Here is a 27892-nt window from a genome sequence, read left to right as displayed (position 1 = left end):
TGCCAAGTATTTCAAACCAGGTACATAAGAACATAAGAACAGCCCCACTGGATCAGGCCATAGGCCCATCTAGTCCAGCTTCCTGTATCTCACAGCGGCCCACCAAATGTCCCAGGGAGCACACCAGATAACAAGAGACCTGCATCCTGGTGCCCTCCCTTGCATCTGACATAGCCCATTTCTAAAATCAGGAGGTTGCACATACACATCATGGCTTGTAACCCGTAATGGATTTTTCCTCCAGAAACTTGTCTAATCCCTTTTTAAAGGCATCTAGGCCAGATGCCATCACCACATGCTGTGTCCAGGAGTTCCACAGACCAACCACACACTGAGGCAATTACAAAATGCTTGAATTACTCTAAGTGGAGAGATTGCAGCAGTGTTTTTTCTTATAGGTTTCTGTTTGCTATGGGCTATGGAGGAACCACTCACTTTATTACCACTGGTGGCCATTTTCTAACATGTCAGGGAAACACAAACTAATATGAGATATCTGCTGTACCTTTCACTTACTTTTCTGGCAAAAGAAGATTTGGTGAGGAGTTGGTTCTAAAAATTAAGTTTTCAAAATCAGGGGGTTCTGGATGGAAGCTTGCACTGGCTTCATTGCTGCTCAGTAATCCCCTTTCTCTTCCTTCCTCCCAGCCCCCTGCCCACTTAGCCAAGTATAGTAAGCAGGAAAAAAAAGAAAATATTTAGTCCCATTTACGGCCTTGTGATTTAAAGCTCCTAATATGAAGCAATGTGATACAATAAAAAAATAAAATAAAAAGTGCCTTTGGAAGAAGAGGTGGATAAAACTATAACAAACAGAGAAACAAATAGGTAAGACCCAGGGGCTTCCTTCCAAGAGTTAGATGGCAGAGAAGACCATAAGTGCACTTCTGCAGGGACTGGTGTTTTGCTTTGCTATATTGTAATGTAAATAGTTCACAGTTCAAGGAAGAACTTGCATGTCACTGCTCATATAAAAACATTCACTGTCATGGAGCTGGAGAGAAAAATAGCTCTGATTACGAAGAAATGAATTTGATCAGCTTTTGCTTTTGATTCACTTTTCCATCTTAAGGGTCTCTCCCTGCTAGAGAAAACCAAATCCTAAATTTATTCCATAGCAAAACATGCTAATTTGTTTCTCTGTATCTTACTGGAAATGAACAGGATTAAGCACTGTTTGGAAGAAGGGTGGTTTGCTATTCAAGTCATTCTGGAGAAGAATAGTTTGAAGGCAGTGGATGGAACACTTGAAAGATCAAAGAGGTCAACAGCAAACCTGTGAGCTCATCCTTGGTTCTGGGAAGTTCAGAGTGTTGGAATGTGCTGGGACATATTGTAATTTTCACTGCTCTTGGGAAATATTGCTATAAATAAGATGTTGTGCCCTCAGTGGATAGGTTGAAATGGGATCTCTCACTCCTTCTCACAGAAGCTCTGCAGGAAACCACCCCCTCTCTGGTCTCAGGCTCCATAAATTCTAACCATTGTACTAAAGTCTGTGATGAGACTTAGAGCCCAACCCTGAGCTCTTTAGCTTTAGTTGTAAACATGCTGTAAAAGCATGTTTATGGCACCCTTCGTGTAGGGACCACCAGCGCCAGCCAAGCACTGGATGGGTGCCATGTTGCAAGGGAAGAGCTCTGGATGGCAGTAAGGTTTGTCGGAGTGGCGGGAGGCATTCCAGGGTGGGGAGAGGGCAGGGGTGGGTGGTGTGGGGCAGGGGAGGAACCAGGTGGGAGGGCGTAGGACCGGCGGAGGCCTGCTCTGTTGGATACAATGCTCCATGTTGTGCTGAAAAGCCCAACACAGAGCTCCTCCAGTCTGTGCCAGCGAAATAGCCAGTACAGACTGAAGGAGATCCATTGCGGGGCCTATGCCTTTACCCAGGGGAATGTCCCCTTCCCCCAAGGAGACTCCGGCAGCAGTTGCAGCATGCACAAGATGCAGTGGTAGCTACTTTGGTGCCAGGCAGCTTAGGATTTGGTTGTAAAAAACCCTCCTTAGAACTGCCTCAACAGTGATCTTGAATATGCTGTCTAATTATTTGTGTGTTGCATTATCATTCTTCTTCCATGTAAGAAGCACATAACTGTATGTGCTGCTTTTGTATAGAGAGAAAATAAACTAGTTGTTTACTTTGTCTCTTGAGTTCTTGGTAAAACTTTACTGTGATGCTATACCTTGAGTGTGAACCCAGGGACCAGTGAGAGAAGCATATCCCTTTGGTTATCTGACTAGCTTATTGCTACTCTAAGTTCTGGGAGTGTGAAATCTAGATACAGAGTGCAAACTGGGACATTGCTACCTGACCATACCTACTCATGGTCACTAGAGGAGGGAATATCAGAAAGTTCTTCCAGACCAAGTAAAAATATTAGGCTAGGGTGGTTGTCAGTGGCAACAGGAACGTTTAGAAGCAGCGACAGATCACCCTTTACCTGGTAGCATTTCCTTCAGGGGTGCCAATGGACAAAAGTTTGGGTGTCTACTTGGATGTCTTTTAAAGAGCAGATTTAGCATAACTTCAAAGACAAGGAAGACTGTGTTTACAGATCAGATGCATTACATTACAGATATAAACTACATTTATTGTAATCAACATATCATCGGCTCCAAAGCTAATATCCAGCAAAATAGTCTGTTTAATAAAACTGATTTCAATCATTTAGTGGGATTTAAGTGGGCTTGTGTGAAAAATTGTACCTAATGTTAAGTCAGGGGTGTCAAACATAAGGCCCAGGGGCTGTATGCGGCCCGCGGAAGCTTTTCATCCTGCCCTCAGGCTCTCAGCTACTGAGCAGTGCTGAGGTGTTACTGCTGTAAGGGCAACCCACATGAAAATTGGGCTCTCCCGTATCTTGAAATATGATCAAGATTTGCATAGTTTCTCTTCTGTCATTTGCAGCTAATGAATTCCTAAGTGAGACAAAGTGATTTTTTTTCGTTATGACCTGTTTAATGACATCACTTCCTGCCTAATGACATCATTTCTGGCCCTCAGCAAGCATCATGAATGCTATTCGGCCCTTGGTATGAAATGAGTTTGACACCCCTGTTCTAAGTCAAAGGGTGGACTAACTTCAGTTTTGTGTCTTCTTTTAATCTTTTTTTAAAACCAGAATCCCTCTGGTCCATGATATATTTTAAATTGGCAAAGCCAAAATGCATACTCAGAATCACTTTAGAGTTACTGCAGCAATTATCTGTGTTGCTTATGAATATGAACCATTGATTAAGAATATAACTAGTGCTTGGATGGATCAAACCAAGATGCTCTTAGTCTAGCATTATTTTTGCAGGAATCCTAGCAACCAGAAGGCAATTGGTGTCTTCCTGGAAACTGGCCAATGAACTACTAGTAAATCACAACCTTGCTTCTGCTCATTCTGTTTTAAGAGCCCAACTACACACTACATTAAACATGTCATCAGTATCATCACTACAGAGGTGCGGGTGATGCAGGCTACCCCCAGGTGATACCACACCACCTGAGCTTGTGATCTTTGGCCTGCTCCATGTCCAGCCACCTCGCACTCTCACCAACAATCATGTTTTTACCGCGTGTCAGTAAGAACACAAAGTGGCTGGGCCTGGAGTGAGCTGAAGATTGCTGCTGTCTGTCTGGAGAGGGGATTGTTACATTTAAAGCAATGCAATATCCCCGAATATCGGGGGCAATGTGATTACATCATTACATCACTCCCAAATTTCTGGAGCATGAGCTTCTGAAGGTAAGTGCTGCACCCTCCCAAGGGATGCCACTGTATGTCATTCAACCTTTATGTGCTTGACTTTTCTGATCAGGATTACGCTTCTCCACAGCTCTTATTACTAGCTTATTTAGACTATTGTGTTTTACTTTAAACTGTGGTTACCAATTCTGGTTTGGTTCAACCATAGTTTTCTCAGTTTGGATGTGATGGCTGACTATTGTTTGCTTGAAACAAAAGGTAAAAGGAGAAATCAAAACATACATTGGAGGGAATGGTTCACCAAACCATTTAGTGTTTATAATTTGGCTATAATGTATGAAACAGAATATCTCAGAGAACAATTCATGCAGTACCCCCACCACCAATCTACTCTTATTATAAGGGACTCGAACCATTACAAATCTATGTGATTGAATGGTTCAGTACTTCTTTACTGTCCAGTTCAGAGGGTTATTTTAAAAAATACAATTTGAACCAGTTTCGAACTGGACATGTCATACATAAGAATATATTTTACGTGCAACAAATGAATACATTATAATTCTTTGATGTGGGGGAAAAAGATTCTAAAAATTCTTTATCTTTGAATTTTGGAAAGGTTTTACTAGCAAAATATATACAACAGAATTTAAAAAAAAAAAAAAAAGATGACAATATATTGAAATTGAAAGCTGCCTGATCATTAAACCATTTGCTTTTGACTGAACTGGTTTTTAGGCTTGCTATGACTACCTAGGGGGTCATTAAGCACTTCAGAAAAGAACATGGACCAATATTTTTTTTCAAGTCAGCTAGTTTTGGAAGCACTGATTACTGTGATGAACAAGTTAGTGGGAAAAGTTTAGTTTTCCTTTGCTAAGAATCATACTGTTATGTTCCATGCTACCCTAGAATCTTTTCCTTACCACCATATATGAACCCATGCCATTAATGAACACATAAATCCAACTTACCTACTGACACAGTAGAATGCAACCAGTTTGAAGATATCTTCAAACACTAGAAGAGATCCTTCCAGGTACAGTACTGATGAGAGACAAGAAAAGCATTCAAGGACTTTTGTCACTAAATAAGAGAGAACGACAAATGGGGTGTGGTGCTTACTCATTCTGCAGTGCGATGTGGAAACAACTATGTTTTGCCTGGTTCATTTCAGGGGGGCCTTTAAAAAAGCTGAATAAATGAGACAATTTCGATCTTGCTTCATTTCTGTTTGGTCCAATACATGCTCATACTTGCTCATCAGCCTGATAAACTTCTTCTGCTTTTACCAAGTGGATTTGTGGATGTTGTTATCATCATGTGAGGCAGTGCAGTCCCATCAGACACTTCCACACTAGAACCCACTACTGACTTTGGTGTGGAGAATCTTAAACCTAGGTTCTACATTAAATCTTAATTAAAAATATAATAGTCTGGTAAGCAACAGAATGTTCCCCCAAACGCATGTGAAAGCCATCAGGCAAGCTGACGCAGCCAAAAATATACTTCCACAAATGTTTCAGGTTTTAAATAGGAAGCACTCCAAAGTAGTGTTAAATTCCTTTCCTACGGCACAATTTCAATCTCACTTTTATAAACCTTTGTAAGTACCAAGCAGTGAATTTAGCAAGATACTGTTAATTTTAAAAAAGACTCAGTTTAATAGCCCTGTAAATGAATACATAACCCTGGGTCACAGTTCATGCCTAGATTGAATTCTGCTTTTCTGGTCTGGATTAAAAGCATTTACATATGCTTGTGGATTCTATTTTAGAAGCCAACAATTTTTTTTTGTAATACCAGATATTTTTTGTAATTTTTTTTGCAGCCATAATAATTCAGTAGAATCATGTTTTCCTTAGGCTGCAATCCTATCCACATTAATGTAGGAGTATGCTCCATTTACTATTATAGGGCTTCTGAGTAGACACACATAGGATTGGGCTCTTAGGGCCCAATCCTATCCAATTTTCCAGTGCTGGTGCAGTTGTGCCAGTGGGGTGTGCCCTGCATCTTGTGGTGAAGGGGCAGTCTCTGGAGCCTTCTTAAGGTATGGGAACATGTGCTCCCTTACCACAGGGCTGCATTGTGGCTCTACTGGAGATGGCATGTTGGATAGGATTGGGCCCTCAATTTAATTCCCAGTTTGCAGCTTTCCCTAACCAATTCTCTTGCCACTCACTTGTTCAATCTTTATCACATCACATCTTTCCACCAGCATAAATCCACAAACACACTGAAAATGGATTGTAATCCTATTTCATGTCTGTACTAAAGTGGGAGGTTCTGAGTTAACATAAATAAAACTGAACATTCAGCAGGTAAGTGGGACTATAGTGGCCCTATCATATTTGGATGCTGTGCTGATGCAATGCTTATCATATCCTAAGCCTGTCTCAGCACCCCACCAATGGCTCACTGATGCTGACACAAGAACAGCCAAATTCCAAGCCTGTACTGGCAAAGCAATGCTGATGCAGCACCTTCCCAGTAACATCCTCAGCACCCAACACAGCCTGTTATCCACAGAGCAGCATCCTGATCATAGCGCATCATTGCTGTGACATTGGTGTGATGCCCAAGGAGCCAATCACAGCATTCAAGCAGTCCCACAACTGGCAGCCAGAGAAGTGCCACCAGGGTGAACTGAGTGTGTGTGGGGGGGGGGGGGGGGAGAGATGCAGGGCCAATGAGTGGCCAGTGCTCAGAAGAGATCCCCCCCATGCCAGCCACTAGGAATGAACAACACAGCAACAGACACCACCTCCAACTATGGGAAGATGCCCCAGGGACATTATACACACAACATGACACAAGGATACCACAGCACCTCCAACTCCTAACAGTTACAATGGCATCAGCAGCAAAGAGGCAAAAGTAAAGAACTTATGAAATTCTGCACGCAAAGTTCAAGTCCCCACATCCCACTCAGACAAACATACACATCCAAGGAATACATTTTTGAGCATAGCAGAGCAAGGGTAGAAACATGGCTCCCTTGGATATGGACAGCCACGTGAAACAAACTAACAAACATGGAATGTACACTTTCTGGCCTCTTCCTTCACTTCCCAGTGAGTCTAGATCAATTTTCTTAAATACTGGGGTGGAGGTGGTGGTGGTTGGAATGAATGCCCCCTCTGCATGCACTTCTAAAGCCACTTAGGACCACATTTAGAGAGGTGGCTCACATTACACACAAACACACACATATCTGGGGTCAGTCCCAAGAGTTTTCGCATCTGATTATGAACGTATGGAATATAAACATTCCACTCAGTGATTTTTGTGACTACATATTACACCTCACAGCAGCATCTCTCAGTGTTTCTTACTATAGAAGCAATTTGTCCTCTCTGAAGCCAAGTGAACTAATTGTAGAAAATGAGTACAGTAGTTCCGGATCTCTTCCTGTTTACCTTCCTATACTGATCTCTGTGTGGTTTTGGTGAGGAAAGCCACAGGCTTTCTATTCTGTGAAGGCCTCTTGGACTCAATTATGATGGATTCTTGAACAAAGAATTCTGCCTTTTACAGCTCAAAACTCCTATTGCAGCAGAGGGATTCTTATTTACAAGGTTTAGAAATACCATTTAATTAAACTATTCATGATGGGGATCCCAGAACTGGAGGAAGAAGACCTTTTTCGGTTGAAACAGATGCTAGAATTCAGGGGCAGCCGTGAAATTGAATACCAATAGCAGGGCTGGCCCATCCATGAAACCGACTGAGAGCCAATCTTGAGCTTGGCATGCTGGCTCACCGCCAGCGTGCACTGTCGTAAACATGCCATAAAGCACGTTGGCAGGCTCTAGCACTAGTGCTCCACCAGTGCTAGCCACCAGTGCTAGCGGACCGCTGAGCAGCAGAGAGATAGGTGGAGGCGTGGGGGAGGAGTTCCAGGGAGGGGGGAGGGCGGGTGGGGAGAGAGCGGGGAGGAGGCATTCCGGGGGAGGGAGTGGGGCGAGATGGAGGCGGGACTGGTGGAGCTTTGCTCCACTGGATCCAGAGCCTCTTTGTTGGACTCACCACCTGACACAGAGGCTCTTGATTCTATACTGACCTTTGGTTCGCCGAAAAATTGAGCAGCCCCACTGCAGGGCTACTTGCTTTACCCGGGGGAAGGGGACAAAAGTCGCCTTCTCCTGAGGAGCTGCTGGCGGCTGCCTGGAGCACACTGGATGCAGAGGCAGCCATTTTCGGCGCCACTGCAGCCCCGCACACTGGGCAGTCAGGATTGGGCTTTGATTGCCTCAGGCAGTAGACAGGCAGGCAGTGCCCACCTCTTTCTGTCTTCTCAGTTCCACTGCTTCTCCCAATTCCATGGATTGGAACAGAAAGCTGAGGAATAGAGTAGAAATGTGGAGCTGATGCTCTAGCCCAGTGATTTTCAACCAGTGTGCCATGGCACATTGGTGTGCTGTGAACGGTTCACGGTTGGGAACCTGTTAAGTAGTGCAGAGACAGGAGTAGGGGGGTGCTGACAGTGCCACAGTGATCAAGGCACTGTGGGGGACTCAGGGACATTTTAACGTACCTGGGGGGGGGCTCCTGAAGCCTCCATGAGGGTCCTGAAGGGTCTCCGTCCCCTCTGAGAGCCTCTGTGTGGCTGCCCTGAGCTCTGATTGCTGATCAGAGCTCCCTCTGGTTTACACAATCACAAACTGGAAGTGAACGCAAATCAGCTATCGGTGCTTAGTGCAGCCACATGGAGGCTCGCAGAGGGGGCTGTGAGCCTTCAGGACCCTCACAGAGGCTTCAGGAGCCTCCCCCATGTTAAATTCATGTTTAACTCATGTTAAAATGAGTACAGGAGTACATTAAAATGTCCCTGGGTCCCTACAGCGCCGCAATTGCTATGGCACAGTTGGGGTACCCATTCCTGGGCCACTTCCCTTGAGGGGGAATGGTCCGTTTCCGGTACCCCAGTGGGTCACAACCCACCACTTTGGGAACTGCTGCACTGTTGAGAACAACGCATTTAAACTTTTCTTTTCTAACCAACAGCTCCGGTTGGAACCAACATCCCATTCCAAATTGGGATGATGGCATGGTGGGAGGCTTTAACCTTTTGCCCCTGTCATCATCCCAATCTGGATCAACTGCCCCCACAGATGCTATTTGCCCAAGGCAGCTTTGCATGCCCAAATCCAGACAGGGGCTCCAGCGCAGTCAAAGCCCTCCTCCCCACATATCCTGTTCCCAATCATGTACCTTGCAGGTGCTATTTACCATAGAAAAGTTAATCACATCATCCCCAATGTCATGTTTAATGTGAATGTATTTTGACCTGAGGTCTGTGAAATAAAATAAAAAATAATAATAATTTTATTTTTACCCCGCCGAGCAGCTTCACCTTTGCTTCACCTTAAGACTGGTATGAACCACAACCTTGAAGTCTTTCATTATCTCAGTCATTTGTCATTTTTTTTACTTCTGCTTTTGCTTAATGTCCAGCCTGAGGAAGAGTTCTGATGAACTCACTAGTTGGTGACTTTTTTCTTGGTTCTAACCAACGGTGACTGGTACTGTTTTTTTTTCCATGCATTTTCTGATTAACATGATGTGAGTTCTGCAATGCACCTACCCACATTGGGGGGGGGGGGGAAGGTGTTTTGTTCCACAGAAAAGAGAACAGAAAAGAGGAAACTGTCTAGTAGCTAGAGACAGAATTTTTTCAGGAAGTTCAGCCTTTAGAGGAAGGGATGGAAACCCTTTGTGCTTGCCAGCTACCTCAGTAGGTGCTTCAAGTCCTGTTTCAAAGCTCTAGGTCCAAGGCTGTCATCAACTCTGACATTTGTCAGGACTGTTTGGAAAATCCCTACCTTATCTTATATCAGAAACTAAATTCTTCTCCAGAAGTGGAAATACCCTGCATTTCCTAAACAACACAGTAAATAAACTACCTCAGGAAACAAAATGCTCCCCCCAAGTCTGTATTACGTACTAATAGGGGAAAAACTGGCAGAGAAATGCTTCCCCCCACCACCACTGCATGCTCTGATCTGAGCTTAATTCCTGCCCCATAGGATTTTCACCCTGGGGTGGGGCGTGAAATGAATTTGGGTGGGGTGTGAATTGCACATAAGCCCCACAGAGCTCTGTGGGCCATAGCCCCCTTAGCCCTCTGTGGTTGCAGGGACTGTCCCCAGAGTCACATCCTTCCTGTGGAATTTAAATGTGTGAGTCGGGGGAGGGGGGGTTGGAGATGGGGAGGGGGGGTAAAGGAAGAAAAACCTCATCCTCTGGCATTGCTTCTCTTTTCCACTCTCCAGGGAAAAAAATTCACAGGTTTACGCTTGTTTTCTAGATCTCTGAAGAGTTCATGTTACTGAAACATTTCTGAGCCCAATTCAAGGTGCTGGTGTTAATATTTAAAGCCTAAATGGCTTGAGATCCAAACACTTCAAGGCACATGCCAGCTACGAATAGCTGCCTGAAAGGCCCTGTTGTGGGTCCCCTCACCTTTGGAGGTGAAATGGATGGTGATCTGGGACAAGGCTTTTCTCAGTCATGGCACCCTGGCACAGGGAGTGACGCTCACCTGGCACCACCCCTGATATTTTTTAGTGCCAGCTGAAGTGCCACCTTTTCATTGGCCCATAAATAACAGTCTTTCTATTTGATATGAGAACTTAAGAACATAAGAACAGCCCCACTGGATCAGGCCATAGGCCCATCTAGTCCAGCTTCCTGTATCTCACAGCGGCCCACCAAATGCCCCAGGGAGCACACCAGATAACAAGAAGACCTGCAAGGCCTCCTGGGAATTGTAGTTTAAGAACATAAGAACAGCCCCACTGGATCAGGCCATAGGCCCATCTAGTCCAGCTTCCTGTATCTCACAGCGGCCCACCAAATGCCCCAGGGAGCACACCAGATAACAAGAGACCTATAAGATCTTATGAGGGGAGGGTTATACAACATTTTATCTTTCTGTAAGTTCCGCCTGGTGCTGCTTGCTTCATATTGATTTGATGACTCTTTTATTACTTTTAAACTTATATTAACCATGTTGAGGCAGACCCTGTGGAGTGGGGCACCATTTCCCTTAGTAAAGGGGGTTTCTCCCACATGTGCAACAACCCTGTGAGGTCAGTTACAGCTCAGTCCAACCTAAGTGCCTTGTGTTGATGCAGCCGTCCCAACAGAGCGTGCTCTACATCCCATGGGAGGCCAGTCCCTGAGCCGTTCTAGAGGTAAGGGAATATTTCTTCTCTTATGCCCACTGTCCAATGGGTCTCCTCAGATCTGCACCAGCCATTGTTCTGGCACAAGTCCAAGTGGACCTACGGAGGAGGATTAAGAATAGGAAGGGGGACAGGATATTGGTGGAGCTTCTGCCACTGATGACTGCTCTTTTCTACCCTCAACACAACCCTCCCCGCCCCTCACCTGCCCAGAAACTCCCCTGTCCCGCCCCCTCCCTGCCCTGTTCTGCCAGCACTCCCCCCACCACTAACTCACCAGCACTGGCAGACAGAGACCTCTCTCCTGGTCCATGCACACAGCCACCAGTCATTATATTTCCCGGCTTCCGGATGCCAGTTCTGTTGGCATCCTCTCACTTCCACCAACAGAATGCGCATTACACCAGTGGAAAAGGGGGTGGGAATAGGACTGGGCTGTTAGAGTAAGAAATGGTGACAAAGGCCCAAATCCTAACCAACTTTCCAACACTGGCATCGTGGTGCCAATAGAACGTGTACTGCATCCTGCAGCTGGGTGGCACTCATGGAGGCTTTCTCAGAGTAAGGGAATGTTTGTTCCCATATCTCAGAGCTGCGTTGCCCTTATGTTGGTGCTGGAAAGTGGGTTAGGATGTGCCCAAACTCAAACACTTACCTAGGAAGTGTTTCTCAAACTGTGGGTTGGGACCCACTAGGTGGGTCACAAAAAAAATTCAGGTGGGTCCCCATTCATTTCAATATTTTATTTTTAATATTAATGCCAATAAAGGTCTCTAAATCTATTTTTAATATATTAGACTTGATGCTACCATGGAATGTGACTGTATTTGGGGAAATTCACAGACCTGTACTTTTAACAAGCTATTATGTATAATCTTTTAACAATGATAGTCAATGGGACTTACTCCTGGGTAAGTGTGGGAAGGATTGCAGACTAGAATTGTTAAGAATTTTCCTGCTTGATGATGTCACTTCCGGTCATGACATCACTTCTAGTGGGTCCTGAGAAATTCTCATTCTAAAAAGTGGGTCCTGGTGCTAAATATGTGAGAACCACTGACCTAGGAAACTCTGTGAAGGAGGATGATTGGAGGTGATTTAAGCCCAGGTATGCCCAGTCCATCCAGTAAACATACAGCAAAACAGACCACACATGACTCTGTTGAAATATTCTGAAGTTGTAAAAACTACTCCCAATTCATAATTTCACTTGACACTCCTTGTTTAACTCTCCATGTTTAAACTGATGAATAGTTCTAACCTCAACCTTGATTTTTGTCAGAGAAAACTAAGGTCAACTGACATGCACTTAAAGAACAACAACTAAACCTTTTGTCTTCCACGGTTTGTCTTGCAAGTTAATCCCCATGCAGAATATTGTGAAAACAATGATCTTGCTATAGTAAACCTACTCTGGGAGAAATTACTTAACCTTCAAAACACAAAACTATTCAGTTGCCCTGGCACTCTCCTCTAGTAGAGACAGTTAAGTGGTCAACTTACCCTAAATAAGGAAGGGAGCCAGAAGTACGACCCTCAGCTTGCTCGGTGTGCTGCGGTCAAACTTACTAAATAAGGAGAACTGACAAAGCGATCTCTGGCACAGTGTATGAGCTAAAAATAAAATGAGCCACCAAGACTGGAATGCCACATCTCCACAACTCTGAAGATTACTTGGCATGTTCCTGGTGCCCTGCCCTGTACACGAAGTAGGAACAACCTTGGAAAGCCTTTCTTGCCTTTGTACCACTTCTGCATGGTGCTTAACTCTTTGCCATCAGTGGCAGGAGATGATATTTCTATGCATTTCTCAGTCTGTGTTTGTAATCACAGAACGGCAAGAACGGAACTTATAAGACAACTTCATTCAACCTGCTGTGTTCAGATTGGTGTCCTTAGGTAGTCCATCCCCAGTGCCATCCTGGTCCAGGATACGCTACAGATATTCTAACCTTTTTAGCTAGTCATTTTCTTCACAGTTTTTTTCACAGCATAATTACACTTATAAACTTTATTGCCACAAGATGCGGTGAGGACCATTGGCTTAGATGACTTTTAAAAGAGGCTTAGATAAACTATAGTGGCCCCTTCTCATTCTCTGGTTCGGAACCCATGGATTTGACTCAATGTATGTGCTGACCCCATGTCTAAAGGGCCTCAAGGACCTCCCAAATGCGACTGAAAGTACTTCTGGTTGCGTCTGGGAGGTCCTTGGGGCCCTCTCTGCGGATTTCATTATCCACAGAAATCAGTATCAATGGGAGCTTGGGGAACAGATCCCTTGTGGATACCAAGGTCCCACTCTAGTAGAAAAGTCCATCAAATTCTGTTGGCTAAATGATAGTTAAATGCAGCTTCCATGATCCAAGGCAGTGCACTCTGATTAACAACAGCAGGCGACAGACAAGGAAGAGACAGCTATTCCCTTCATGATCTGCCTCTTTCGAAACAGGGCTAACCGTCTAATTTTCCAGGTATTATATTCTAGTTATGTGTTCTGATCCTCTACTCTGTGCTGTACTTCTGCTCTGTATATCAGCCATTGAACACCCCTAGATCCCAGTTCTGACTAGAATAACTGATTTTGACCCCAGCTGTACAAAGTCCTCCGCACTTCACTCTGTTCCTGCAGGGAATATGGTTACTCTTTGCTGTGTGGCCCGGACTTTGTGTTCCGGGCCATTCCTAATGTCCTGATCCTTTTACACCTTATCAGCAAGCTTTGATTCTGCAGCTGTGCTATACTACTTCAGCCTATTCATATCCTAACAACCTGACATTATAATAATCAAGCATTAATTCTGCTCTAATTACGCCAATGCCTTGGATCAGCAATTTGCAACCAGTGTGCCATGGAATACTGGTGCACCACAAGTGATCCTTAGGTATGCCACGGGATTTGGGGGGGTCATTTATTAACAGGGCCATTTGGGGGATGTGAGCCCCCCACCTGTGATGTGGTGTGCCTTGTCAATTGTCAAAAAACCAATGGTGTGCCTTGACAATTTTAGTGCCTTGTCAAATATGCCATCAAATGAAAAAGGTTGAAAATCACGGCCTTAGATGAATCGCACTCACTTAAAGACCGTGTGCCTCCAGGGAAAGGTCTGATATAGTTCCACCTCCGAGGCTGTGCCAGCGATGACTGCTCCTCTGTTTTCTGCCTTACTTTTCTGCCTCCACAGCCCCTCATCCACTTGGCCTCCTTGTCTGTGCTAGCAATGGGCACCTTAGTTTTATCCCACAACAGGGGAAGCGAAGGGTCAGCAAAAGTCATGGAGCAGTAGGGCAAGAGCTGCAACGGACATTACTCTCTCTTACTGCCTAGAAGCTGCTGAAGACATCATCTTCTGCTGACCACTGCTATTTGTCTCCTTTCCTCCCAGACCTGTCTCCAGCCATGGCCAGTCCACCTGGCTGCCTCCAAGGGAACAGCTCAACAGTGAGGCTTAGAGGGGGCCTGGCTGCAACAACTGTTCTTTGGCTCACAAACCTGCCACAAACCTGCCACAAAGCACTTTTGCACCTCCTCTGGAGTCGGCTGGGCCAGTGCAGGGATGTGTGCCGGTCCACGGAGGCTGAATCCAGCCTCCACGCCGACTCAGGCAGGGAGACTTGCATCGGCTGAGTTCAGTGGACACAAGGGTCTGGGGTGGGCGGGGAAGGGATGAGGAGGAGACAGGAGGGAGGTGTTCCAGGGCAGGGGGAGGATGGGTAGAGGGCGGTCCCGGGGGCGGGTGGGCGGGGAGCAGGAGGCGGCGCTGAGACCCGACTCTTATGTAGGATCCTGGCCTCCGTTCCCAAGCAGCATGTCTCTCCTCAGACATGTCACCTCCTGAGGTGGTGCAAGTCCAAGGAGACCTACTGGGGCTGCAGTAGATTACCCAGGAGTAAGGGGAAGAGTTTCCCCTTACCTCCGGCTGAGCCACTTTGGGCCCTGTCTTGCGCTGGATATAGCTCAGGGCTCCTGGCCTGCCTCTTCCAGCGCAAGATAGGATTGAGCTGTCTGTTGTGAATCTCATGAACTCACAAAGTGGTCTCAATGCAAGCCACTCCCTCTCGGACTCAGCTGCAGTATGGAGATAATACCTACCTTGCAGGTTTGTTGTAAGAATGACACCACCAAGTCAACACACATGACGTGCTTTGCACACTCACAGTGGTGTGCACATGCTAAGTATTACTTTTGCTACACTGTGAGGAAAGACAGACCACAAATGTAATAACTCATCTCAAGGGGCAAGTCTCTCACTAGCACCCAGTTGCAGGCAGTTTGTGCAATGTTTCGTTAAACCGTTAAGGAACAAAATATTTTAAAGTGCAGCAATACCTGTAGGCTTCCAAAGGTAGTCAAGACTAACATAAAATTATCAAGAATTTCTGAACCAATGTAGAAAAAGTCTCTGATCAGCAGCAAAAATAAAGCTTTTTCCCCTCAACTTCTGCATAGCAAACCTCTTTGACTCCCTCATTAGCTTTCATATGAATAATGCATTGATGAGAGTACTGTTAGTTTCATAACTCCTCAATTGTTCAAGCTAATTTAACACTCTGAATCATGATATGCCACAAAGCCCATGAATATTCCAGGGTGCTTACACCGTACCAGGTTCAAGCCGCCTGCAACACCCAATATTCAAAGAAATGTATGCACGTTTTTTTTAACCTTTCAAAAAGCAGCAGTGATGTAAATGTGACTGCTTACAATGTCGGTTATCAGAAAATGAGATCAAGCACTCCAGGGTGCAGCAGAATAAAATGTAATCCTGATTTTATTTTTATTTTTTGGGGGGGGGGGGGAAGGATGAAGTTTGGATTGTTAACTACTGAGAAGAGTATATATGCATTTAAGAGGTTTGACCTGTTTTTGGCACAATTCATTTCCCTTGTGAATGCAATTTCTGAAAATACTCTGTAGATGAAATTTCATCTGCAAGAGGGCCTTTGTGTGCCAGGCTGCGCAGAGCACAGGATATTGTACAGAATTGCATTCTGTGCCACTCTGTGTTAGACATTATCATTTGAATTCACTTAACCACCTTGCCAGCAGGAAGCGCGAACTCTGGCATGCAGCAATGTGTATATAACAAAAATCACCCCAGAAAATTGCCATAAGTGTAATTAAAGGGGGGCAAACATTCCACTTCAAAAATGGAGTGGGGAAATGACTCCCCTCCCCAAATCAGCAAGTTAGCCTAGCTGATCTAGTACATGAATTCTAGCCTCCTTTATTAACTCTTCATTGGGCTATCCTTAAAGCCCAATCCTACGCAAGTCACCATGTGGCAATGAGGTGTGTGCTGCATCCCGCAGGGGGTTTTCAGTCTTTGGAGGCCTCCTGGAGTAAGCCCATGCCAGCAATTTCACCTGTGCAAGTCCGCATGAACCAGAACAGGGGATTGTGGGCGCAATCCTATCCTGCGCTGGAACAGGCAAGCCAAGAGGCTTGTGCTGTATCCAGTAAAGGATAGGGGCCAAAAGTGGCTCAGCCAGAGGCAAGGGGAAACATTTCCCCTTACCTCTGGATAAGGGCCACTGGTCCCTATGGGTCTCCTCGGACTTGTGCCACCTCTTGAGGTGCACAAGTCCAAGGAGAGCGGAGCAGCTTGAAGCCACTCTGTTCTCCCCTGAAATGGGGGTTGGAATCTGGCATAAGTGCCAGATCCCAGCCCCACCTCCCGCTCACCCGCCCTCAGGGCCGCCCACCTCCCGCCCTCCCCCTGGTCAGGAACACCTCTCTCCTGCCCCTGCATACTTTTCCTCCTTGCGTCGGCCCAGTGGGGCCCAGTTGGCCCAGTGGGGGCCCATACTTTTCCTCCTTGCGTTGGCCTAGTGGGGCCAACACAACCCGTGGGGAGGAAGCCGGTGCAGAGGCTTGTGTCGGCCGCTGCAGGCCGGTGCTTCTGTGAGCGCTGGCCTGACTTCCCCCTGAGGAGGCAAAAACATGCTTTATGGCACATTTGTGACCCTCCTGGGCTGGCGCAAGGGACTTGTGCTGGTCCAAGTTAAGTGCAGGATTGTGCCCTGAGGCTGGGAAGGGGATAGGACATCAGCAATGCCACTGCAATAACTGCCCCCTTCCCAGCTTCCATTCATCTTCCTCCCCATTCCCATCTCCACCCCGTTGCTCCTTATCCCCACCCCGTTCCACCCCTCCATATGCCTCTCACCTCTGTTCCACCCCTTACCAGCCTTACCAGCGCCAGTAGGGGTCCTCTGGCTGCTGTTGTATGGACCCAGCAGCATGCCACTTGCAGCAGAGGACAGACCACACTGAACAGTGTGTTGTGACAGCTGTAAAGGGCCTTATGCTACCGAAAATAGTTGTACTGGTGCTGGCACTGATTCGGCACAGGGTGTTGCAGATGTGCCTTACACTATATTTGCAATATCCAGTGCTGGCAGTGCACTTGTATCACCAGAGCGAAAGTGCTCAGAATTGGGCTCTCACTGGGCTAGCCTAAATCTTGCTGCTTCTGGTTTTTCCTGCTATATGCTGTTGCTGTGATGGATTTATGTATATTCCAAAATGATTGTTTGAATTGTTTCGTAAGACTATGAGACACTTGAAGGACCCTTGGTGATGGAAGATGCTGAATAGGAATTATTATTGTTATTTTAATTATTCCCCCCCCCCCAAAAAAAATCTCCAACAACATGAAAAGTACAATCTGATTTAAGAACAAAAGTACAAAAGCAAAATTCAATTCTAATGCATAATATAAAAGACACAGAGAATTAGTATCTATTATTTGTTCTCGCTGGATTTGAATAATGATTTTGTTAATAAATTGACAATTAAAATCTCCTAAATTTGAATACCGAGGCTTCTGGCTGGCTGCAACTGGAAAAAGCATACTAGACAAGATGGATCTTGCACTGAATCACATGTTTACATGGTCACTGAACCATGTAAGTTTTAGAGCTTACATCTAAAATGACACCACTTGCCTTCAGGTGTTTTTTTTTAAACAATCCCACCTACTTAAAGAATGCATATTTCTGGATTCAGGAAGAATCTAGCTGCCCAGTTAAGCTGTGAGGAATGGGATTACCAATGCTGGTTCTGTTTGTTTGGTCTGGGATGAGAAGGCCCCCTCAGAAATGTTAAGGGTGGGCTTGATGGTGGCTTTGTGACCAGGGCTGTCCCACTACATAGCATGGACTGTCATTATATTCCTGCCATTTGCCACACACTTCTCTGTGTTCAGAGGAAAGACTGTGGGGCACTGGCTGAACCAGACAAATGAGGTCATTCCAGCAAATGTTTCCTTCTCACTGTAAAGGAAACACTGTTAACCAGCTGTGAAATGCAGTTCTCACCCCAACAAACAGTACTTCCTCAAGTGAGTGGAGGGTGGTCCTATTACTCTCATGGGCACCTGATGAATAATACAATCACATGCAACATCAATAGCCCTCAAGCAATGGTGAATCAGCATAACCCCATCTCGATATTTCCCTATATTTTTACCCTTCAGACACCATGAACTCACTCACTGCTATCCTGGAGCCATGACTTCTATAATTAATGCAGTTCCCCAACCACAGCAATTGTCTTGAGGCTAAAGGCTAGATCAACCCCTTTGAAATCGTGGGGATGGCCATACCCTACAGTTAGCTAGTGCTACTGCAGCCCTAGCCCACTACAGCACCACTGCAATGGAAGTAGGTTCCCCCATCTGGATAAACCCATTGTTGCTGAAGGACAATAGACACCCAACCATGCCCAGCAGAATTAAATAATTGGAACTGATCCAAAGCTCTTGCAAGAGTTGACCTAGAGTTGATCCCCTAAAGCTCTTGCAAGAGTTGAAACATCTGGTTTCCATCAGTGGCTCACTGGATGTAAACTTAGAAATCCTACATGCTAGGCATAAAGGTAACAGACCAGGTTCCATTTTGCTATTGGGCTAATCACATGGACCTATCTGCCATGAATCTGTCTAAAATTCATTTTTGAAGGCATCTAAGAACTCAGTCCTATCCAACTTTCCAGCACTGATGCAGATGAACCAATGGGGCATATGCTGTGCCCTGCAGTGGGGGTGAGGCAACCACTGGAGGTCTCCTCAAGGTAAGGCAACATTTGTTCTCTTACCTCAGGGCTGCACTGTGGCTGTATCAGCACTCGGAAGTTGGATAGGATTGGAACCTAAGTCTTTGCTTGCTTTCAAAAAATAGCCAGTAAGGAACTGGCTATGCAGGCTTTGGGAATGAGGGCAATCCAAGAGCAAGATCCAATGCTGAAAAGGCCATGCTTCTGACAAATACCAGTCTAAATTATGGCAAAGTAGATACTAAGGGAACAGCTCCATTTTAAGGTCACAATGGACAGGGAAACAAAAATTCTGATTGATAGACACAGATACATCCATACTGGGAGTAGAAAAACAACCAAAAATAAGTTTCAAAACTGGAGCTAAACTTACATGATTTTTCTTCTTTAATTTTGTACTCCAATACTTCAGAAGCCTCCGCCTGAGCTGGGAAGTGAACTGAGAGAAAGAGGTTTTTCAGGTTCTCATCTTTCCTAACCATGAATATCTAAAGAAAGAAAAGAGGGTGCAGGACATAGTATCAGAATTATAAAAGGTCACATGTAACCGATTCATTCTTCATAATATCTGAACTGGGTCAACATCATACAACAACACTTTCACCAAAAATACCATTGCAACAAGACCATATTCTCCCTACAAGTACAACTGCTGATAAATTCTTTTTGGTGAAACAAGACTGATTTTTCTAGTTGCTGATGTTAAAAAGAAATGAAATGAAAAATATAGGGTAGACTGCCGCTACACATTGGACAGAATTCTACTCTTTCTCTAGGGGAAGAAAAGAAAGCTTGTGAGAGAAACCTGCCTGGCTTTCAAGGTACCTACGTTTTATGGTTACCAGATTTCAGGCTTTTGACTTGAGGTGGAGGGTTTGGAGGGCCATCTTTGCTTCTTCCCCCCTTCCTTCCATTCAAAATTTAGTGTATGCTGTTGATATGCCACTTTAACTTCTTCAATCTCTGCCTAGAAGGACAGGAGGTAGAGATGGTGGAGAGATGTGGTCACTGGCGTACCTGGGGGGGTACAAGGGGGGCAAATGGCCCAGGGCACCACACCTGCCAAGGCAGTGCCCCCTTCCTTCCCCTCCCCCCTGCTGCCTTTCTCAGCCCCTGTACACAGGCCTTGAGAGGGCTGGTGAGGCCGCGTGCTTTCAGATGAAAACCAGAAGTGGGGTTTTAGGCTTTCCAGAGACCTCAGAGGGCCCCATGGGGGAAGCATTCTGTGATCATGGCTCAGGGTGGCACAGGGGCCAGGACTGCCAGTGGATGTGGCTGCAGGAATTTTAGTGTATAGGCCCTATACAGTGTATAGGCAGGTCTATTCTATAGGGTGATCCAAAAGTTATCCCTCCATGAATTACAGAAATAATTACTAATCATTGCTAATTATTTTTTCCAATTACAAAGTGTACTGACTGGAATGAATTGTCACTAGATTTTTGTCTTCTCTGTTCATATGAGATTAATACAGTAATATAATGGTTCCCAAACTGTGAGTTGGAACCCACCAGTGGATCACGAAATCAACAAGCTGATTAGTGAGAAGGAAAGCATACCGAGGTCTATAGAAAGGAAAACTGTCATATGTGCATGTTTACTTGCATGTAGGTGATGTGCTTCACATCAAAGGCGAATGTAAGGTCACCAGAATGGTGCTGATCCGATGAACCTGGAGCTCAACAAATGCTCCTGAAGGTGGTCTCCTCCCACCATAGTAAAAAGGATAAACACAGAGGCTTGAGCAGCTGATAAAGTAAAACTTAAAAAAAAAATCTCATAAAGCTCTGTCCTGACAGAGACTGTCATATTAAGTAGGGCCTGGTGCTAAAAAGTTTGATAACAGTTTGCATGCATTTGGCATGGAAGTAATGGGACTTTCGGATCACCCTGTCCTTGACTGTACCACAATTATTTTAAAACACAGCTTTTAAAAGTGTTTCACTCAGTCCAAGGTAGAAAATATTGATATTTTACTACTGGAATTGCTAGGAAAATTCCTATTCTAAAATAATCTCTACACCCTCTTTTCCCCATTTGTTTGGTGCAGACTTCATCCTGGCACTATATTAGCTTTTGGTCATTCAACAGTATGGAATAATGTGACACCACCAAGCCCCACCTTGTGACATCATCAAGTTTCACCTCCTATGCCTTAGGTTTGGGGGTACTTCTAACACCAGCAACCCTATTCCATTTGCACGCCAACTGCTCCTTCTTTGCCAGCCCTGTCCTTGATAAATCACTGTGTCAAAACTTTAAGGAATTGATTCTCCTTTTGTGGCAAGGAGAACGATTTGCCAATTGAACTAAGAATAGAAAAGAGGGGATGAATGAGAGTGGGCATGATTTTAGCATGACACATAGAATGGGAAAGGAAACAAAGTTGGGGTTGGAGGTCTTCTTCCTGAGCACAGTTATGGGAACAGAGATGTACAAATTAATTGGCCAGATTTCACCATAAGGCAGTTCTGTTTAAAAGAAGATATCTTCTGAGTCATCACTCCAGGGACATCCTCCTCCTTTGGGGACCTAAATCTGCAAGATACCATCCCTATTTTGTCCACAGTTTTGCCTTTATGCTTGTTAAAATGTTCAGGGCGAGTCGCTAGAGTTGGCATACTACCAGGTTCAGCCTCCACCACAGGTTCAGCAATAGTGTCAAATGCACCACTGGGGGTGTCATGGGGTCCCAATGCAAGGCTTAGCCCCAGCCTGGTCTGAGTAGCCTGATGCTGACACTGACTGCACTCAAAGCAACCCAGTGTCCCAGATGTTGCTTTTGTTACTATAAAGCAATCTTTTCCAACTAGCTCCAGTGCTCATACCACTTTCCCCGTTCTCTAAGTTCAAGAAGCCTACAAAAAATCACAGACTCCTTCCTCTCTACCCCTAGGCAGGTAGGGTATGACAAAAATTCCAGCAGCTTGGATTGACCAGTAGCCATCAACGGCCACCAATGAGCATATGACTTGAGTCCAAGTTGCAAAAACATGTATATTTCACTGACTCATATACAGTCAGGCGGGTCACGGACTTGGGTACTGACACGAGTCTGAGGCCACTGACTCAGAAATGAGTCCCCATGTGTGCACTCGAGTCTGTCTGTGTCTGGGTGTGCTTGCTTATTTTTTTCGGCATGTGAAACACCTCATGGGACCGTAATTCAGACAAGCAAGCTGCAGCAAGAAAGTGCCAGGCAGGAGGTAGGGAAGAGTTAATGTTTTGCATCAAGTAGGAGGTGGGGTGAGGAGGGAGGCAAGAGCAGAATCTCTTGTCCATCTCTGAAGGAACCAATGATCATAGGATGAAGGATGGGTGGTCTTTTCTTTTTCTCTTGTTGAGGGAAGGTGGAAGGAGGAACCCAAGGGGGTTCTTGCCTTAGGATTTTTTCCCTTAGGGAGGGGGGAAAAGGAGGTGGGGAAATCAGGAAGCTGTTCCTCTACTTCTAAGTAGAGCTGCAAAGGTTTGGGTTGTACTTGTAACATAAGCCTCCCAGCTGCTGCCACACAACCCTTCCCCCACTTGCTTCTGTCCTCTCCTGCTGTTCATCCCCTCCCCTCCCTGCAGGTCCATCCATGCTCAGTGTCCCTTCTGAGGGCAGAATTCAGACTCGTGATACAATAGGGTGAGTTTATGCATAGCTAGGATTCATCAGGAACCGATCGGCGCATTCTGCACTGTTGCCCTCACTCAGAGAAAAGTACAGCTTTACAGATGGGTTGGTCAAAGACTTGAGGGGAGTGTTTCTGACACTCGCACCATGCCAGGAGCGCCGTTTTTTCTGTGGGACCATGCCTGATAAGTGTATAGAAAAGGCTAGACAAACAGAGTCAAACAGAATTCTGGAAATGTTCTGAAACAGTCCCCATGGCCACCCATTAAGACTTATGCACGAGTCGAGCCAAAGGGCGCAAGGACTTGGGACTCAGCTCAAGTGTAGCCACAGTGGATTTGCACATCCCTGTCAATGCGGACCCTAGACTAAGCTATACAAAAACCAAGAGAAAGGGGATTTATTTCATTTTTTTTTAAACAAAGAGTACATTTTTATCCAACATGCCACCTTGGGTCCCCTTGGAGAGAAGGGCAGGGTAAAAATACTGTAAATAAATAAATATGATATATAGCCAAAGTGCTCAACACCATCCAATATATAGCCACTTGTACTATACTACTATTCAGTTCTCCTTTTATTGTATTTCATGACACGTCAAAGCTCTGCCCCTTGTGGTCTCAGTGACTACAGCTGAATGGGTGCAAAGACTAAAGCTTGAGAAATTTGGACAGCAGAGTGACATCATCAAAACAAGAGCCAGGAAGTAGAAGTTGAGAATTCTATAGACCAGTGGTTCCCAAACTGGAGGTTGGGACTCACCAGTGGGGTCACGGTTCAATTTTTGGTGGGTTGCGAAACTGACAAGCTGATAGCCAAATGTATTGCGCCCTATGGAAACTGAAACGGAGCAGCACATGCACATTTATGCTCAGCATTGAAGGCTACACAAAGGAGAATGCAAGGCCGCCAGAATGGTCCTTATCTGATGAATGTGGCACTCAACAAATGCTCCAGAAATCAGCGCCGCCGCCCCCCCCCCCCCCACCATAGTAAAAAGGATAAAAACAGGGGCTTGAGTAGCTGGTAAAGTGAAACTATTTTTTTTCTCGTAAAGGTAGGTGGATCCTGATAGTCATTTTTTTAAGTCGTCCAAAAAGTTTTGTTCATTCATCTGCAATGAAACAAAGATTCTTCATGGGAAATAAAAATCCCCAATATGGCACAATATCCCATAGAATCCTATGGGGAAAAAAGATATTAAAAAGTGGGTTGGATGATTCCATGTGTCTTTCCGTCATTCCTCCTTTGCTGCCTTGCTGTGATTTTCTCGTTTGTTGACTTGCTGATGCTGTGTTAAGCCACCTCAATTCCAGCCAAGATCCAAGGAACATCCCACCAAGCTGGCCGTTGGATCAATAACCCTCTATTTCATTCTTCCTTCCAACCTTTCTCTGTGCTTCTCCCCTTGAGTGCAACCGAAGCTGCTGTGCGCAGGCTGGATGGTCCTGCTTTGTCTTGCTTCCCCTCCTCAGGCCAGCTAAGGCAACTGCCTAGCTCCTGGACTTGCTTCAGAGCCCTCTTTCAGCCTTTTAAACACCCCTTTAAAACAGAAGAGTTGTCCTGTCTCGGCACATTTCCCCCACAATTCTTACAATGTGTCTGTCCCACCCAGCAGAGAAAGAGCAATAAGTTTGGTCCCTGTCATCAGCTCATAATCTCCCTTCTATCTTTCCGTGTTTTTCATGTGTGCCATCAAATTCATGACATGCTTACTGCTTCTATCATTTTCTTTCTTTGAGTGAGAGTTTATTTTCGTCTAATGCTTTTAATTTTGATTCCTGTTCCCTATTATTGTTAAACTAGCCCCACAATAAAAGTTCCTTTGTTTCGCCCTTCGTTCTTAAGAACTTAAGAACATAAGAACAGCCCCACTGGATCAGGCCATAGGCCCATCTAGTCCAGCTTCCTGTATCTCACAGCGGCCCCACCAAATGCCCCAGGGAGCACACCAGATAACAAGAGACCTCATCCTGGTGCCCTCCCTTGCATCTGGCATTCTGACATAACCCATTTCTAAAATCGGGAGGTTGCGCATACACATCATGGCTTGTACCCCATAATGGATTTTTCCTCCAGAAACTTGTCCAATCCCCTTTTAAAGGCGTCTAGGCTAGACGCCAGCATCACATCCTGTGGCAAGGAGTTCCACAGACCTTGCCTTGCTCTTGCCTTGAGTTCTTGCCTTGCTCTTCATTCCCCAGCGAACCATTTCGCTGTGCCATTCGCCCCTACGCCGGATTCCAACACATGAGATAGTTTTCCCCTGTGTGCACATGCTAACATGCATTTAACAGCACACTCAGTAACACTAGGAAGAAAACAAAACTCTCCTAGCACTCTATGCATCAGGCAGATGAAGCAGTCTATGCATCAGGCAGATGAAGCATTTGACTCAGTATCACAGCCAGACTCAAGAAAAAAGAATCCACCCTAGAAATAGTGTCCCTTGAGGAGGAGAAAATGGAGTGTTACCTAAAGGTGTAGACTTACCCCTGCTGGTTCCTTGCAGAGCACTTCAGCAGCCCTTTCCTGACTGATGCACAGCTGAAGCCAAGCCGGGCATGTTTTGATGAGCTTCTCGAGGACACTCATGCCTGGACGGGAAAAGCAATTCCTCAGAATTGCAGGCTGGCCCAGCTGGGTCTTATCTTGTTCAACGTCACCATTATCTGAGGAAGGCCTAGAAGAACAAGTGAACTGCTATGAGGCAGCTGCCAAAAGCTTACACTGAGCAAAGGAATGTGAACCAAATAGAAGGGTTCTGTGGTTGGTATTAATTTCAGATCTGCCTATCTCAGACCCCTCAGTCATGAACTTGAATGTACAGAGTAGCATAAAGGAAGCTCCCAGTTCTAGCTTCCATCCTGTACCTGATCTTACATAAGAACATAAGAACAGCCCCACTGGATCAGGCAATAGGCCCATCTAGTCCAGCTTCCTGTATCTCACAGCAGTCCCACCAAATGCCCCAGGGAGCACACCTGATAACAAGAGACCTGCATCCTGGTGCCCTCCCTTGCATCTGACATAGCCCATTTCTAAAATCAGGAGGTTGCACATACACATCATGGCTTATAGCCCATTATGGATTTTTCCTCCAGAACTTGTCCAATCCCCTTTTAAAGGCGTCCAGGCCAGATGCCGTCACCACATCCTGTGGCAAGGAGTTCCACAGACCGACCACATGCTGAGTAAAGAAATACTTTCTTTTGTCTGTCCTAACCCTCCCAACACTCAATTTTAGTGGATGTCCCCTGGTTCTGGTGTTAAGATAGAGCATCTCTCTATCCACTTTTTCCTTTCCATGCATAATTTTGTATGTCTGAATCATGTCCCCCTCAGGTGTCTCTTTTCTAGGCTGAAGAGGCCCTATTACCTATTGGGCATTTCAATAGATACAAATCAGTTGGTACAAGTTTGTAGCTGGCAGAATGAATCAACTATGCACTGTTTCCTTAAATACAGCACATCACAGACTCCCCTGCCCTCTCTTCCCTTAGGTTAAGAGAAACTCTTAATAATTCTGCTTCATAACCCCACTGCCTTACCCATACCTGTGTGGAATCTGAATGAGTAATCATGGTTTAGTCATCAATTCACTAGTAATGGCTGTAATTCCCCCTCCTACCTTGGCTACAGAGGAAGTTGTAACAAACTGTGAACAAAAGGTCAAACCAAGAACAAGTTCCTTATTGAAATGCTCCTTTGCTGTCTCTCTCAATTAATGTGCCACCTTTCCTGCTTGAGAGTTGAGTGAAGTAGAAGCCATGTGAGCGAACAAGAGGAAGGGAAGGAGAAGTTATGAAAAGGGGTCTTCAATACCCTCTTGTAGCAATGACGTGGGAAGCAAGCAAGACTCCATAACCATTCCATAAGCATGCATAATCACTACACCCTCTTTTTTATTTTAATACATAGATATGCCTCCAATCCATACAAGCTTTCAAGGCAGTCAAAATACAAAGCAATAATTTTTGCATGGAAGGCCAGTTTGGGAAAGTGATTTGAGCAGCAAAATGAAGGTCTGAATTAATGCAAGGGAGCCTTGAGGGGAAAGCAGGACTTCATTTGGGAACCAGTTTTCAATAAGAGGCTATGCACACTGGGGAGTGCATGAAATCCGAGTTCAGACAAAGAGATTTATGGGCTCAGGAGAGGTGCTTCCATTGCCCAATTCTACACAACATGGACTACTGCCTCCTGTCCTTATAACCTAAATTAATGCTGGGATTTGAGAGCACTGCAGTCACACTTTGAAAACAATATATACATGTGCACCTAGATACCATAGTACCTCCTATAATGTTGTGAATATGTTCCTGGAAAACTGAGCGCTGTGTGAAACAGTGCTATAGGAGGTAATTATAACACTCTTCTAATGTAGATGCAGCACTCCTCAAACTGTGGGTCGTGACCCACCAGTGGATCCGGACCAATGTTCGGCAGGTCGTGAAACTGACAAGTTGATAGCTGACAAGGAAAATGTATTGAGTTCTACAGCAACCAAAATGGAGCTGCCTGTGCATGCTTATTCACAAGTAGGTGAGCATGCCTCAGACTGCTTCGAAGAGCAGGATGTGAGAAATACAACACCACCAGAATGGTCCCAATCCGATGAACGCAGGCTCAGAAAAGCTCTCAAGAATACCTCCCTTCCAAGCTGACAAGAAAAATAATACATTTTTCTTGTCAGCTTGGAAGGGAGGTATTCCTGAGAGCTTGAGGTATTCCTGAGTCCTATGGAAAGTGAAACTGAGCACATGTGTATATTTACTCCCAAGGAGGTGGCTGTGCCTCAGCTTTTATAGATGGCCAGGTGAAAGGGAACACAAGGCCACCAGAATGGTCCTGGTCTGATGAATGTGAACAAGGCAGGCCCTCACTACAGCAAAAAGGATAAAACAGAGGCTTGAGCAGCTGGTAAAGTGATTTTTTTTTTTTTAAAGTCTTGGAAAGCTAGGTAGGTCCTGATACAGTGTGGGTTTAAAAAATGGTTCCCGGTGTTAAAACATTTGGGAACCACTGTGTAGATACGTTCACAGTACTATGACTCACCAGTGCATTAGGTCAGCGTCTGCTGTGTAATAGACTACCACTGCCATCACTCCCCCTACATGGCAGTGATGGAAGATGATGGGAACAGCTACACCCAGGAGGATGAGTTGGGCTGTGACTCATCCTTGGGAACGATAGACTTTTTGTTGAAGAACGCATCTAGCTCCCCCTAGCTTCCCCAGCATACTTCAGGCTGTCATGGACTCAATTTTCATTTTGTGATACTGCAGATCTATTGTCTGAAACATATAGCTCCCGGCAATGAAAACCCATC

At 45.3% G+C, this 27892-nt stretch overlaps 1 protein-coding gene across 1 annotated transcript in view; it reads right to left on the bottom strand.

Moving 5' to 3' along the window:
* RIN3 (Ras and Rab interactor 3) overlaps positions 1-27892 on the bottom strand; it is a 99751-nt gene that overhangs the window by 46912 nt on the left and 24947 nt on the right. The window contains exons 2-4 of the mRNA XM_066628579.1: positions 25054-25243; positions 19318-19432; positions 4667-4739 (exon numbers count right to left, since the gene is read on the bottom strand). Of these exons, the coding sequence (XP_066484676.1) occupies positions 4667-4739; positions 19318-19432; positions 25054-25243 (378 nt within the window). The remainder of the gene's footprint in view (positions 1-4666; positions 4740-19317; positions 19433-25053; positions 25244-27892) is intronic.

The sequence above is a fragment of the Tiliqua scincoides genome, chromosome 1 (genome assembly GCF_035046505.1).
Source record: "Tiliqua scincoides isolate rTilSci1 chromosome 1, rTilSci1.hap2, whole genome shotgun sequence".
Lineage (NCBI taxonomy): Eukaryota > Metazoa > Chordata > Lepidosauria > Squamata > Scincidae > Tiliqua > Tiliqua scincoides.
This window is presented reverse-complemented; position numbering and strand designations above follow the sequence as displayed.